The sequence below is a fragment of the Podarcis cretensis genome (genome assembly GCF_951804945.1).
Source record: "Podarcis cretensis genome assembly, chromosome: 13".
Taxonomy (NCBI): domain Eukaryota; kingdom Metazoa; phylum Chordata; class Lepidosauria; order Squamata; family Lacertidae; genus Podarcis; species Podarcis cretensis.
The window spans coordinates 24,804,130-24,819,440 of NC_137182.1; the positions used below are offsets into that span (position 1 = coordinate 24,804,130).

At 44.8% G+C, this 15,311-nt stretch overlaps 1 protein-coding gene across 15 annotated transcripts in view; it reads right to left on the reverse strand.

Annotated features, from left to right (window-relative positions):
• SRCIN1 (SRC kinase signaling inhibitor 1) overlaps window positions 1-15,311 on the reverse strand; it is a 331,708-nt gene that overhangs the window by 55,751 nt on the left and 260,646 nt on the right. For 9 of the 15 annotated variants that reach the window (XM_079949239.1, XM_079949240.1, XM_079949242.1 and 6 more), the window contains 3 exons: window positions 14,578-14,769; window positions 5,398-5,590; window positions 2,506-2,704 (listed from right to left, as the gene is read on the reverse strand). In XM_079949239.1, the coding sequence (XP_079805365.1) occupies window positions 2,506-2,704; window positions 5,398-5,590; window positions 14,578-14,769 (584 nt within the window). Of the gene's footprint in view, window positions 1-2,505; window positions 2,705-5,397; window positions 5,591-14,150; window positions 14,240-14,539; window positions 14,770-15,311 lie in introns of those variants that run through there. The other 6 variants (XM_079949238.1, XM_079949236.1, XM_079949234.1 and 3 more) reach the window with 3 other exon arrangements.

Consider the following 15,311-nt stretch of genomic DNA (forward strand, 5'->3'; position numbering starts at 1 on the left):
TGGTTTTAGAGATTATGAAAATATTTGAAATATATGCTGTGGCAAATAAACCTTATTTATTTATTTAAGAGAGAATGCTGCCAGACTCCAAACGGGAGGTGGGGGTTGTGGCCCCAAAGCATACCTTTAAAGCACGTACACCCCTAAATCCTGGAAACGGCAGTTCGTTAAGGATTCTGGGAATTGTAGCTCTGTGCGGGGTCAACTAAAGTTCCCAAGATTCCTGGGGTGGGGAATGTGCTTTAAACATGTTTTAAAGGTATAGTGTGTGTACACAGTCAGAGCTTCTATCCAAGGGCAGAAATTTGACTGCTCTCTGACCTATTGAAATGGCTTAGTTGGGATATGTTAGACCAGGGTGGGGAAACCCTTGCAGGTCGAAGGGCTGTGTTCCCTCATGTACCATCTTCTGAGAGGGCTGCATGCCTGTGGTGGACAGGGGCAGGCAAAAGTTGCATTCCATCTGCACAAAAGCCAGATGTTTTCATACGGATCCCAACACACACACATACCCATCTTTTAATCCTCTGCCCTGGCAAGTAAGAGGCATTATCACAGTTCAATGACATCATCCAGCCAGGCAAAGCACCTGAGGAGGGTGTGGAGTGTGGTCTGAGAGCAGCCCTGAGAGCTTGACCGAGAGGCCTGAAGGGTGGCATTCAACCCATGTGCCAGAGGTTCCACACCCCTGTGCTAAGAGGTTTCTGAAGAGGGTGATAAAGCAGCAATAACTAGGGAAGCACTGTGGTATAGGTGTCTCAACAATTATGCACAATGCAAAGGTAATTGTTTTTCCCCCCTCTCGCTTTCTCAGAATAGCAAGACTCTGGGTCACCCAATTAAATTGACTGGCAGTCGATTATGGACGGACAAAAGCATTTCTCCACACAGCACACCATTAACAGGCTGGATTGGCTGCCACAAGGCGTGGTGATGGCCACTGGCTTAGATGGCTTTATAAAAAGATTCACAGAGGACAGTTTTATGAGCGTCTATTAGCCCTAACAACTAAATAAATAGAGCCTCCAAGTTCAGAAGCAGTAGACATCTGAATAGCAGGCAAGCAATTAGAGAGGTCTGTTCCTTTCATGCCCTGTTTGTGAGCTAGCTGTCCCAGAGACATCTAGCTGTCCAGTGTTGGAGACTGGATGCTGGGCTAGGTAGTTTGAGCCAGCCAGGTCCCTTGTATTCTTAATCCCTTGAGCAGGAAGGAAGAGAAGACCACAGCTGAATGCGATGGTGACAGGTCTCTCTTTAGTCGCACCACTTTTTAAAAGAATATCTTACTGAAAGTTTTTTATAGCTCTATAACAAATCATACATTTTCCCCTCCTGGCCCTCAGCTTGCTACTTCCTTCCTTCTGCTCAATCTCTTACTCACTCAGACTGCAATCCTAACCATATCTACTCAGAAGTATGTCTCACTGAATTCTATGGGGTGAACTCCCAGTTAGGTGAGGCTAGGACTTCAGCCTTATTTGCCAACTACATTTCTTATATTGCCAAGAAAGAAAGAAAGAAAGAAAGAAAGAAAGAAAGAAAGAAAGAAAGAAAGAAAGAGGTACTCTGGGTGGTTTATAGTAAAAATGTTAAATTTGCTCCCATGAGATATACTGATGGCCACTGACTTAGATTATTTTACCTTAGTTCCCAAATGGCTTAATTGTCAAACAAATTGGCTCCCGAACGCCACAAACCTGGAAGTAAGTGTTCCGGTTTGCAAACATTTTCTGGAAGCTGAACGTCCGATGTGGCTTCCACTTGAGTGCAGAAAGCTCCTGCAGCCAATCGGAAGCTGTGCCTTGGTTTTCAAATGGTTCCAGGAGTCAAACGGACTCCTGGAACAGATTAAATTCGAGAACCAAGGCACCACCGTACCACTTAATGTACAGGTGATTTCCAAGTGGTTTACAAAACATAAATACCAATTGCACACTGCATAACAATTCAAAATACGTTTAAAAGATGACCGCACAGATTCATGGAGGATAAGGCTATCAATGGCTACTAGCTATTATGGCCTACTTCCACTGTCTGATACAGGATGCTAGGAAGGCCAGTTGTTTGGAGTCACAGGTGGGGAGAATGCTGTTGTGATTATGCTCTGCTTCTGGGTTTCAGGATGTTGGACTTGTTGAATCTTTGGTCCAGCTGGGCTCTTCTTATGTTCCTATGCTTGTAGAGGACTTCTTCCCTACTCCTCCCACTCCTCCTTCCATCACTGCATTCACCCACCTCTTCCCACCCTCCTTCTTCTTCCTCTAGGCTTCCCATGCCCAAATTAAATTAGGCCAGTGGCCTTAAGGCCGCAAGTTGCCCACTCTTGATTTAAAGTTTCATACAAGCACAGTGAATGGAGCTCCGGGAATGAAAAGAAAAGCACAGTATCAGGAGGGAGAGAAATAGCAGGCTGGTCATATAGTCCTCTATTTGGTAGTCCAATGTCACGCTTCCTCCAAGCATTTAGTAGTGCAAGCATTTAGTAGAGCAAGGCACTGCTCTCACCTGACATCCTCCAGCTCATAGAAGACGTTACGGGATTCATCCTTGATCAGGATGGCAGTGTTGGGGGACTTGAGCATGCCCATTGTCAGCTTCTGAGGAAACATGTGGACAATAAGGGCATGCAGAGTGTCCATGCTGCTGATTTCGTGGGTGATGTGAACCCGTCTTGTTTCATCCCCAAACTGCAGGAAAAGGACACCTAGGAAAATAGGAAATGGTGTGAGAGAGAGACAGAGGAGACTGGAGAGAAACAGGTCAAGAAATGCAGATTATCAGTCAAAACAACTAATGCTAGCAGAAAGGAAAGCTTCTGGGTTGCACAAGACTCTTCTTCAGGAGGTAAAGTGTTAGCAGAAAGAGAGTCACAGAGTCAGAACGAGAGAATCATCTACTCACAAATGTGAACCCCATACTGACTGAAATCTCTTGGGGGGGGGAAGGGGCTACTGAATGTTTCATTCATCTCGAAAGTGCATTCAGTGGCCACCTGTAGAAGACATCAGACAGTACTTGTGCCCAAACTCTGATATTTCTACTAAAGAACAGGGCCCTTCCCCATCTCTCCTTCAGACATCTGGATAGCTCAGCTGGTTAAAATGTGGTGCTCATAATGCCACGGTTGCAAGTTTGATCCCTGTGTGGGACAGCTGCATATTCCTGCAATGCAGGGCGATGGACTAGATGATCCTTGGGGTCTCTTCCATCTATTCTGCTCTGCTCTGCTCTGTTGTTTTGCTTCAGAAACATCCACAAAATTCCCAAAGGAGTAGTAACTGTGTTATAGACATACCTCGGGTTGAATGTGTTTCGGGATGAGCACGTTCGAGTTGCGCTCCGCAGCAACCCGGAAGTAACGGAGCACGTTACTTCCGGGTTTTGCCACTTGCACATGTGCAGATGCTCAAAATGACGTCACGTGCATGCGCAGAAGCGCCGAAATGTGACCCGCGCACACGCAGACGCACGGACACGGGTTACGTTTGCTTCTAGATGCGAACGGGGCTCCAGAACGGATCCCGTTCGCATCTAGAGGTACCACTGTACTTTGTTGCCACAAAACCAACAAAGGGTTATACCTAACCAAGTTCTACTCAGAGTAAACCCATTACAATTAATAGCTCTAAATTAGTTATGTCCATTAATTTCAACGGGTCTAACAATATATCTGAAAGGCCACAGGTTCCCCATCCCTGGTGTAAAGAGCGAGAGAAAGAGAACAAAAGAGAAAGCAGTATGGCCAGAGGAAAACGAAAACGCAAGAACACAGACCGTGATAATTAAGTTACAGCTCAAATGTAAAAAATAATTACAGTGATCACTCACTAAGCAGTGCTGATGATAATAAACATCTTGGCATTGGGTTTCTATTTGGTCGGGCGTATGTAAGGGAGTAGTTAGAGGCATGATTCCCTGCTGGTATCAGTTCAAAAAAGAGCCCTGAATGGGCTTTTCCAAATATGTTTGTAATCTTTCTTTCTTTCTTTCTTTCTTTCTTTAGAAATGTTTTCCCTCAATCACCTTGAGTTAATTTGTTGAACGAGCAATAATTTGTAATATAAACAAAAACAAGCAAGTAAATTACTATAGGAGTAGTACTAATAGTAGTAGCGGTAACAGTGGTATTTCTGTGCCACCCCATAGCCAGCTATCTGGGTGGCATATATAAAAATGGTTAAGATAAAGATATGGACCAGGAGTGGCTGGCCTCCGGCATCCCTGACCATTCACCAAGCTGGCTAGAGCTGACGGGCGTTGCAACTTCTGCATGGCAACATAAAGGGAACCCCAGGTACGAACAGTAAAAAGACTAGCTTCAGTTATGCATAGCAGCAGAGACTATGTGATTAAACTGTACACAAACACAGGTCTTTAAAAAGAAGCCAAAACCTCAAAAGCTGTTGTTGTTGTTTTCAAAGATACGCAGACTGCTAAACTTCACCAACCTGGTACCCTCCAAAAGTTTGGGGGCTACAACTCCTATCAGCCTCAACCAGCATGGGATTTGTAGTTCAAAATAGATGGAAGGCACCAAGTTAGCAAAGACCGTGTGCCACTAACTTGGGGAATTGCGGTTGTCCTATCAGCCAGCCCTTGGGACTGCGGCTTCTGTTGCTGAATTTCAGGTCAGCTCTGAGTAAGAGCTCCCTCATTCATGATTTGATTATGGATGAGGAGGACCATCAGGTCGGTGTCACTGAGACCTGGGTGGGTGAGCAGGCCAGAGTTGGTCTCATCCAGTTGTGCCCACCTGGGTTTTCGGTGCAGCATCAGGGCAGGACTTGAAGATCGGGGAGGGAGAGTTGATGTAGTTTATAGAGATTCCATTTCTCTGTCCAGTTGCAGGGAAGGTATCTAGTGCTCCTGGCACTGGGCAATCGGGACATATTAGGGATTCTGTTGGTTTACCACCCATCTAGCTGCCCATAAGTCTGAGCTGAGAGAGCTAGTTTTGGAGGCAGTGTTGGGGATTCCCAGACTGATGGTTCTGGGGGACTTCAACATCCATGCCAAGGCTCTGGGGTGGCTCAGGACTTCATGACTGCCATGAAAACCATGGAGCTGTTCCAACATGTCACAGGACTTGTGGCAGGCCACACTCTGCGCCTTATTTTCTCAAATGGGCAGGAAGAGGGGGGGTCTGAAAGTGGGGGGTATTGACACCAGTCCCTTGTCATGGTCACATCACTTCCTGTTGAGATTTAAGCTTTCGGTACCTTTTACCCTCTGCAACCACAAAAGGTACTTGGAGCAAAATAGCTTCAACTGCAGGTACCTCTGAGTCCCACAACAGAAGCAACAAGGGTGACGAAAGTCGGCTTTCTAAACAATGAGATGTGTCAAAAATCAGGATACATCTCTGCTAACTGGGGATGCTTGAGAAACAGTTCTTACCTGGAGACCGGAGTTTTGTTTGGCTGGTGGAACGGGACAAAGGCAGGCTTTGCCGGAACCGGTTCATCCTGTTAAACCCAATGGGCAGCTCAGCTTCAGACATGGTTTCCAGAGACTCGGCAGAAGCAAAGGAGAGTTTGGCTTGATCGGCCAAGCCAGGCTGAGAGCCCTGTGAGTGCCGGGAGCTTCGGGTCTGAAAGGTAAAAGAAGAGAGACAGAGCAACATGATTATGGAGAGCAAAGTGTTCTTTTTCTAGAAATGTGGCATTGAACAGATTTCACATGTGTCACCTCTTCCCAGTCACCTTTTTAAAAAGGCATTTTTGATCATGAAAATATTTCGTGTGCCATGAAACGCAGCAGCAGAAAACATCCCTAAGTATTTCCCCCCGCAATATACATACATATCAACACCTAAACATATCTGTCCTAATCTCTGGCAACTGATATAGGGACTCAAAGTATAGCTACAAGCTTCAACTGGTTTAGTGTAGGTAGATTATTAGTCAAGTAACAATCCAGTTACCTCACTGATAAGTGTTGATTTTAACTCGGGAACATTTCATTTCATGTAGCTTTGCATTAGCAGCATGCCTGTTTAATTTTTTAGGCTATTTTTGGTTCTGGTGCACTGCTGCAATTATTACAGTGGAACAGAAACTGAAAAAGAATATATTGACTGTGGCGTTTCCTTCTTACGACGAGAGCCGCAGTGTTAGAAATAAATACATTATTGTGCTGATTTCAGTATCTTTAAAAAACAAACAAAACCCCCAAACATAAAGCCAAACCCTATACTGAGGTTTTGCATGGTGTAAAATTTATATAAATTTAATCAATTATATGACTGGTCTATTAAAAAAACAGATATTAATCAAATAGAGATTCATTAATTGGTAAACAGCCCTTGCTGGAATGAACTCCTGCCTCATGGAGGGAGTCCATCTCAATTAATCTAGTCAAGTGTTCATCCAATTTGCTCTTAATGATACAAGGTGATGAAAATTACACAGACACACACAAACACACACTCTTCTTGGCAACCTGTTCCAGTGCTCCATCGACCATACGGTTAGCTTGAGCCTACATTCAGCACACTCTCATTTCTTGCCTTTCTTTGCCCTTCTCGTCCCAGTAACTTCCTTCCTCCCATTTACATTGCCTTTCTAATCTGTTCAAGGTGGTTTGTGTCCCCAGGCATAGGGACGCGAGCTCATGGGAGCAAAAGACGACACACAGAGACCAGAGCTAGGCTAAAACATGGCCACTAGAATAATAGTGGAGGTTTGGGTGAGGCATTGGGACAAGGATCCTGATGTCAGACAGCTCGCTTGCTGACCAATGTCTCTCTCACACACCCAGCCCACTGACTGGGAGCTGACAGGGAGTTTTGGGGGTGTTAAGTGTGGCCTACCTCGGTGTGGGCCATTCCAGTGGGCCACTGTCTGCAGCATGGGCAAAAGTCAGCTAGCCTCGGGCCCCTGAAGCTGAGCTGAGGATTTAGGGCAGCTCCACCCAAGATCCCCTTACTTTTTTGTGGATCCTGGCCCATCGCCCTGCCATGGCAGCACCAAAGGTTATGATACTCCAGTCCTGAATAACTGTGATTGGCTCCTGTCCAGTCGGCCCATCTATGGTGCTGCACCATCAGAACAAAGGGGACCTGCCACAGATGACAACAAGTGGGCAGAGCCCACATGCCGAAAGAGACAGGCTGGAGCATTTACTTGAGTGCAGACCTATTCCGCTGGTGGAGAGGACTCCAGCCCATCACAACATGGCACGCAGGACCTTTTCCTTGCAAGCATTTAAGAACAGACCAATGGCCCACCTGGGCCAGCATCCTGTCTCGTACAGTGACCAAACAGATGCCTCTAGGCAGCCCCAAGGCAGGGCACAAAGGCAAGAGCCCTTTCCCCTTGCTGTGCCTCTGCAGAAGGTATTCAGTCCCTGCATCTAGCCTGGAGATTGCATATATCCATCATGACTAGTATCTATTGATACTAGGCCTCTCCTCCACAATTTGTTTGAAACTAAGCTAGAGGCCATGGCTACACCTAGTAGCAGCAAATTCCACAAATTAATGGAATGCAGCAGGCAAGCCATTTTTCATTTCTAAGGCAATAGTAGATAGAAGAGGGCAGTTCCATTTCTCATCAGTCTCTTGTGGTTTCAAGGCAGCTTGCACCTTAAAACATCAGACTGGCAGGGGAGGAGCAGCTGCTGAGCGGATATATTTGCAAGCAAGTGAACCATCACGTCATCTCTAGCTGCATGTGCTTAGGACACTGAAATCCTACAAAAGTGTCTGAAGTTGTGACAAACACTGCAGAGGAACTGAGCCCCCCCACCCCCCAGTTCAGAAAAGAGGGAGGCTCAGAGTACCACAACTACATTTTCAACCTGTATCTATATGTAGCACCATAGCAGCACTTTGAAGCTATTACGCTACAGCAGAAACGGGGAGTCTGCGGAAATTGAGTAATTCCCACCATCCCTGGCCATTAGCCATGTTGGCTTGGACTGATGGAGCCCTATGACATCTGGAGAGTCATCGGTTCCTCATCCCTGTACTTCAGGCACTGGCTGGTCACTCTGTTGAGTTGCTACCTCCTCCTCCTCTTAGGGAACAAAACACCTTGCAGATATTTGTCTAAAGTGCAAGGAGAGTGCCCCACTGGGATGCAGGGCACTTCCTCACCCAGGAGCAGGAAGTGGTGACAGAGGCACCAAGGGTCAGGACAGGTGGACTTCCATACCCCGGGACCAGAGCAATTGCTTGCAAAACCTTGTTGGTCCTGGGACTCATTTCTTTCCTGCCCACGCTATCGATAACACCAGGAGAGGCAGAATTAGCAGACAGACAAGTCAGATAACCTTTGAAGTTGCAGGAGGCTGGCTATCCATTATGCCCAGGGTAACAGCTCCGGGGAGACATAAAGGGGCCCATTGTGATGCTGGAAGGGAAGCGCGATAGAGGTTTATGGCTGCACGGAACAGGCAAAAGTAATGGGCATGGAGTCCCAGCAGTAAAGAACAGTAATATGCCAAGAGTCCCATTTCGCGTGAATGACCGTATATCTTCCCGGTACGAAGATGCCATTTCCACAGGGGGGTCGAGAGGGGGAAGAGCAACGCTGCGTGCAACACACGCTAAAACAGCATGCTGGTTTAGTAAAATATATCATGTTCTTTGCTGACTCTAGGCCGGTTGATGCAATCAGTAAAATCGAGATGCAAAACTATTTTTTGGACTGAACCACTCCAGCCTGTAAGTGTGGGGGTTGCTTGTATAAAAGTGTTCCAGTTACAGGTGAAGAGGCAGGGGAGCCCTCAGTTAAATCCACAAGTTGCAGCCCTTAATCCCTAGTTAATATCCAACTCATGCCCACCCCCACGTATATGAAGGCCACTTGCCAGAAACTGCAGGATGGCGCTTTTGTGCTCAGATCCTGCTTGTGGCCTTCCCAGAGGCATCTGGTTAGCCACTGTAAAAACAGGGTGCTGGACTAGATAGGCCACTGGCCTGACCCAGCAGGCCTCATCTTGTGCTCTTCTGTAGCCTTATAAATATCAGAGGCGGATTTAGGGGAGCATGACAGGTTTGGTAGAACAGAGCGTGGAGCCTTACGGGCGCCCCAACTATTATTTAAAGTGGAGAACGAGAAGTGAGGGCACCAAATTTTGGCATTGCTCAGGGTGCTGCTGAAATTTGAGACCCCACTGTAAATATGCTACCTAAAGGATACAGCACAAAAAATAAGGGGGGGTGCACCTCCTCTGCCCCCCTAGTAATTTAAGTTCTACTGTTAATTCATAGAAGGACCGAAATTCGTACCCAACAGGCTAATTTTTATGAGCCAATATCTTTATTTATTTTAAAGGGACCATTCAAACATTTGGTTGCCCACTGCAGCCTGAATGTAAAACAGGGCCCTTAAATGCATTGTATTGCTCACAGCATAAACTGCACTGGCAGGTTCAGGTTTTTGTTCTTCAGAAGAACACCCACAAGAGAAAGCAAATGGGAAAAGGTTGTGTGTAGCAGGTTTAAAGCAAAGAAGTCTAAGCTTCTCCAAAGGTAAATTTGAACACCATCTTAGCCCTACAGTCCTTCTGGCTTTTAAAGCCATGCTATGCCTGGGCTTACTCTGCCCATTATAGAAACAGGGCACTGATTTCACAACTCCTTGGGCTGCTTAAGTGCAGAAAGTGACTATGAGCACATAATTCAGCATCTTGAGAATCTCATTTCCCCTTAAAAAAAAACAACAAGTTTCTGGTCCTATTTATTTATTTGAAAACTTTACGGCTACAAAGAGAAACAGTGGATGGAAAATGCCTAGTGGGATCTCAGTAGGGGGGACTTTGGGCAATCAGGGCAATGGGGCTGTTCCTTTAAAGTTCCTCTCGAGTAGTAAAAAAAGATTACTGGTCAAATTTATACAGGGCACAGAATTTATGTGCGCGCGCATGCGTGTACATAGGTGCACACATGATTTTGTGTGTGGTTTTTTTACTCTTCCTTGCTTATTTACAGCTTTGGATAAAACATGCACTCCTGGGTCTCCTGCAGCACTTTAAACAGAAAAAGAGCATTAAAGGACAGCTTTGAAATCACTTCAAAGTGAACCACCACAAAAGTCTACGTGGTACGGCAGCTAAACAGATGATGTGTGTGTCTCTTTCTGTGTGTGTGTGCACGCGCGCTTATTCCAAGAGAGCTGTATTATGGCTCTGACTTGCCATTTTCCAGCTGCTTGTTCATATATCCCTGATGAGTCTGCTAGAGAGCATGCAGAGAGAATGCTCTGTGGCTCCACCCTAAGGCAGCTTGCACCAACAGTACCATTCACTTCAAAGCTGTTCGCATCAAGTAATTGTATCCTACTAGCTTGGTGCAGTCTCTAATTAAACTCAGATTTGAGAAATACGACTCTTCTCTCCTCCCCAAGACCATCTGGGCCTATTTCCTTTAATATGGCCTAGGCATTTGTATTATTTAGTATACTTATATGCTGCTTCTGAGAACAGCTTATTGGGGGCTTTCATGCCATCTCCCACCCAGGCACCAACCAGGCTGGAATCTGCATCACTTTTTCACAGAAACAGCAAACAAAGGCTGTCAGATCATTCTCTGGCCCCTCAGGTGCTTTTAAAAACTGTAAATTATTTAAATACTGAGTGAACAAGAGCCGCACCGAAAAGCATTTTAGAACACTGACTCCCTGGAAATTGCAAGATTATACACAAGGCCTTTTACCATCTGTTGAATTTTATTTTTTTTGTCCCCCCTCCCCACTGCAGATGTGTAACTTTAAGGTAGAAAAAGAGAAGGGAAAGGGAAAAGGAATCAGAGTTGTATTGTGGAGATTTGGATTAGTTGTTTTATTTGTTCATAGTAATAATAATAAAAACCGCTCCAAAGTAGTGAGCAACATTACCTATTTTTAAAGCATAACCTTGGCTAGGGAACTGTATCGCAAAATTCAGAGAAGCACTTATTTAAAAAGATGGCCGTGTTTCAGATTTTGATTGTTTTGCAGTGTGAATTGGGACATTTAGGCAAACCTACCTAAGTTGGAGTACAACTCCCATCAGCTACAGTCAGAAAGATCAAGAATGGTGGAAGTTGTAGACCAACATCTGGAATGCCAGAGGTTCCTTGCTCCCTGCTTAGAAGGGTTGAATAGCTGCTCACACTAAGTAAAGAACTGGCATTCTGTTCAGGCACTCCCTATTTTCCACTGAAATTCTTTATGTCCCAGAGCTTTCTAGAAACAAAAACAGGCTTGGCAGAGATTTGTATATTAATGTCCATATTTATAAATGCTTCATTCTCTGCTGGGCACATAGCACAACCTGATCTAGCTTATAAAACCAGATTTAGAACAGCAGTGAGAGGTCGGGTGGGTGGGAACCCACACAAGTCAATCTATTAAAACTCACATTGTGATAAAACAACGATGAGCTCCTGCTGAACTAAAGCTCAGTTCTCGAAGCGTGAGAAAACTAGACTACTTGACGGATGGCTTGAAATAGCTTCCTGTTTAAAGAGGAAGTTATGGCTCTATAGATGGTGCCACCTTCCATATTATGTGCAGAATTTCTGTGTGCCAGGAGGCAGGGTCAGCATTAATGCTCTTCTCTCAATCTTTAGCCCGCTCATGGCCATTATAACACAGTCCACATTTCTCAGAGAGTAACTACTCCTAGAGGGTCTCCCTGGACATCTTCCAGGGGTTAATCATCCTCATGGTACCTTTTCAGACCCTTTGAATAATGCCATTTCTCATGTCTGAATGTAGCCCAGTTTCCGAACAGCCACACAAGCATTTCAAACACAAGATTTGCATCGGCAGGGAAGCTATTCAGCACCCAGAAGATGCAGCGTTTGTGTGGCTCCATTTTATCTTCTAAAAACACACAAGCACACAAAAAGAGAAGCTTTTTCTTGTCAGCAAATGCTAGCTGAGAACAAACAACTACTGGAATAAGCAAGCTGGGGAGATGTGTGGCTGGCAGGGAGGAGGGACACTAATATTTTGAAACCAGATTTTAAAAGGAAAAGGAAAGGAAGAAGGAAAAAGAAATCAATATTGAAATGATAACAGCCATAATCATCGTTTAAATGAGGCTTTAATTGGAGAGTTTAATTATTCCTGTGGGGTGGCACAGAAAATGTTCTCTCCGTAAATAATTTACCGTAAAATTGGCTGCAATTTTTCTGTCTCTCTCAGCGTTGTTGCCAACATGGAGCTTTGAAATTTCCCAACCTTCAAGGAACAAGCTTGCAGTAGGGGGCTGAAAGGCACAAAACTCCTTCACTGGTTTGGTTCGGTTTCGTGTGGCATGAGATAGGCTCTGAATTGTTGGTTTTGGTGTGGGAGGAAAGACAGATTATGGAAAGATATATGATGGCTATATTTGGGAGGAGCCATAGCTCAGCAGTAGAGGACATGGTATGCATGGAGAAAGGCCCTGGGTTCAGTCCTTTGAAGCAGTGGCTGGCACCCGCTGGAAGTGGTGGGCCAGAAGGCAGGGAGGCCAACAGTTGGTGGAGCCAAAGCCATCAACAGACAGAGCCAACTAATTCTAGTTTTGCCCCCATGATCCTTGCCATTGAGTTGAATAAAGGCAACACTGAGAGTAAGGAGGAGGAAGTTGATAGCCGATGCCACCCCTGGACAGACTGTAAATAAGAAGATGGGCAAGCGAGGGCTGGCTGACGGCAGACTGAAGTTACAGGGATACTACTCCATTTGTCCTAATGGACAGGTCTCCACTGATTCCCCCGGATGTCTTAGTAGGAGCGGGAGACACCCTGTCACAAGTAGACAATACTGATTCGGTATAAGGCAGGTTCCTTAGCTTAGCTAGCTTCACATGTTACAATTGAGGTCTAGTTCAGACCCTATCAAGCCTGTGCTTCAACTTGCAATTATATAAAGCAATTTTCTATGCTACATGTACACAGTTGCCCAATTTGAGTAATTATTCCTCTTGGGAAAGTTGGGGATATTTATTTATTTATTTATTTATTTATTTATTTATTTATTTATTTAAATACATATACCACCTTACTCATACCCTCCAACATTTCTCCAATGAAAATAGGGACATCCTATTACATAGTAATAATAATAATTTTATTATTTATACCTCACCCATCTGACTGGGTTGCCCGAGCCACTCTGGATGGTTTCCAACATACTGTATATGAAAACACAATTAAATATTAAAAAAACTTCCCTATACAGGGCTTCCTTCAGATATCTTCTAAAGGTTGTATAGTTATTTATCTCTTTGGCTCTGGGGTTGTATAACTCGCAAACCCTCCAACGTTTCTCTGATGAACGTAGGTACAGCCTACCATACCCCTCAACATTTGTCTGATGAAAATAGGGACGTCCTAAGGAAAAGCAGGACATTCTAGGATCAAATCAGAAACTGGGATGGTTTCTGTAAATCCAGGACCGTCCCTGGAAAACAGGGACACTTGGAGGGTCTGCTGACTGTAATAAAACCTGCATGTGGGGAGGGGTGTGTGTGTGTGTGTGTGTGTGTAAGTTTAAAAAGCAGTATTTAAAACATTCAAAAGGTAATTAAAATCAACAGTAAACTAAAGAAAGATTAAAACACAGGTCAACACTCTACACATCTGGACAGGCCTGTCTAACCAAAAACGCATTAAGTAGGCACTGAAATTAAGGTTTGAAAGGCCTGTCAGAATAATACTGTTTTTAGAAGATGACTGAAGACAAACAAGATTAGTTCCTACTGGCAAGGAGTCCCATAGGGCAGGGACTGCCTCAGTAAAGGCCTGGATCCTTTTACAGGCCAGGGACATGTGGGACTCCAAATGGGTGCCCCAAATCTACCACTTGGAAGCAGCTGCCTCATTTTACCTCATGTCCTTTGCAAACACAGGATAAAAATGGTCACCATGCAGATTGCAACTGTCAGCTCTGACTTTTAACCTGAGGCTTTCTGTCTTAGTGTCTTTATAAATACTTGATTCTGCTTTGATCCCTTGGTTAAGCTGAAACCTTGCATACATCCTTATCTTTGAAAAAAATAAATAAATAACCCAGATATTTAAATTCAGGCATTTCCCAAAGGTATCTCCCATCATCAAACCATCTTCAAGATTATCTCTGAGCAGCTGTTTTTGAATCTGAGACAAAGCTTTGCCCGTCTACATCAGGCGAGCAATCTGTTTTTTCCCCCTCCCTGTCTCCCTGATAGCTTACTTCATTGAGAAAAGAAAAAAGAAGAAGCATAAAACTGACTGGATAAAGAAGGGGAAGAAGAGGTGGAAAGCTGATACAGCTGTATTTTGACAATGGTGTGGGGGTTTTTCAGCCAAAGAGCTACCGTTGCTATGCTCTCAACTTGGTTGCTAAGGGGCTTGGCACACGTGCATGGCAAAATGTCAGGGTAGCTGACTTGATGGTACTTTCTCAAATCAGTGGAGGTTAATCTTTCACAGAATTGACATTGTTTCGGTTTTATCAGGTGGAACACTCAGGGAAAAAAGGAAGGCTTAATTTATGCCAGAATTCAAAATAAATCAAGGCTTTTAAGCCCAGAGCTCTCCCCACCCCCGCTCCAACCTCCAAATGCCGGCCACAAAATACACCTCTTTCTGGATACTGATGGGGTTCCTTCTCATGTTACCTCAGCGGTGTGGGAACTGCTTCTTCGTGGCGATCCCACACTGCTGCAGTAAGCATCTGTATATTGAACCATGTGGGCAGGACCAATCGTGTGGGTCTCTCTCGCCTGATCCTCCTCCTCCTTCTTGGCTGGTCGATCAGGGCTATAGCCAGCCTTCCTTGCTAGATGGGGCTGCCACATTTCCAGGAGGGGCTTCAAAGAAATGAATGGAAAATCAGTTATATCCTCACAACCAACATGAAACATCTAGAACTCTTGTCACCTGAGCTGAGTAAGAGCAATCGGCTTGAAAGTCCGGAGGCTTTTTGCTCACTTCAATGAATTTACACAACCCCCTAAAATGAAAAACAAAACACAGCTCCTTCAAGCACCCTGCCATGCTTAGTCACAGTATCCAAAAGTGGACTCCCAGACCACATTGATAGGAGGGTGGTGATCTTGAAAAAATCCACCCAGAGCTAAGTTTGAGAGGGCAGAGTAGGCTTAGATGAATGGAGTTTGAAGCCATGACCATTTCTGGGGGACAATTTTGGGGTGAGAAAAACAGTGGTAGTTAAATACTTAAATTTGCCCATTCTCAAAACAAGATCACATTCTTTAAATTGAAGCTGCCAGATAACAAACTTTCAAAGCTTGTTTGTGGAGTGGGGTGGGTGTGTTGTTCTCAGTGGGATATTGCGTGCACCGGACTCTCTCTCACTAAGAGACTGTCCCACAGGTTCTGTTCAGTTGTT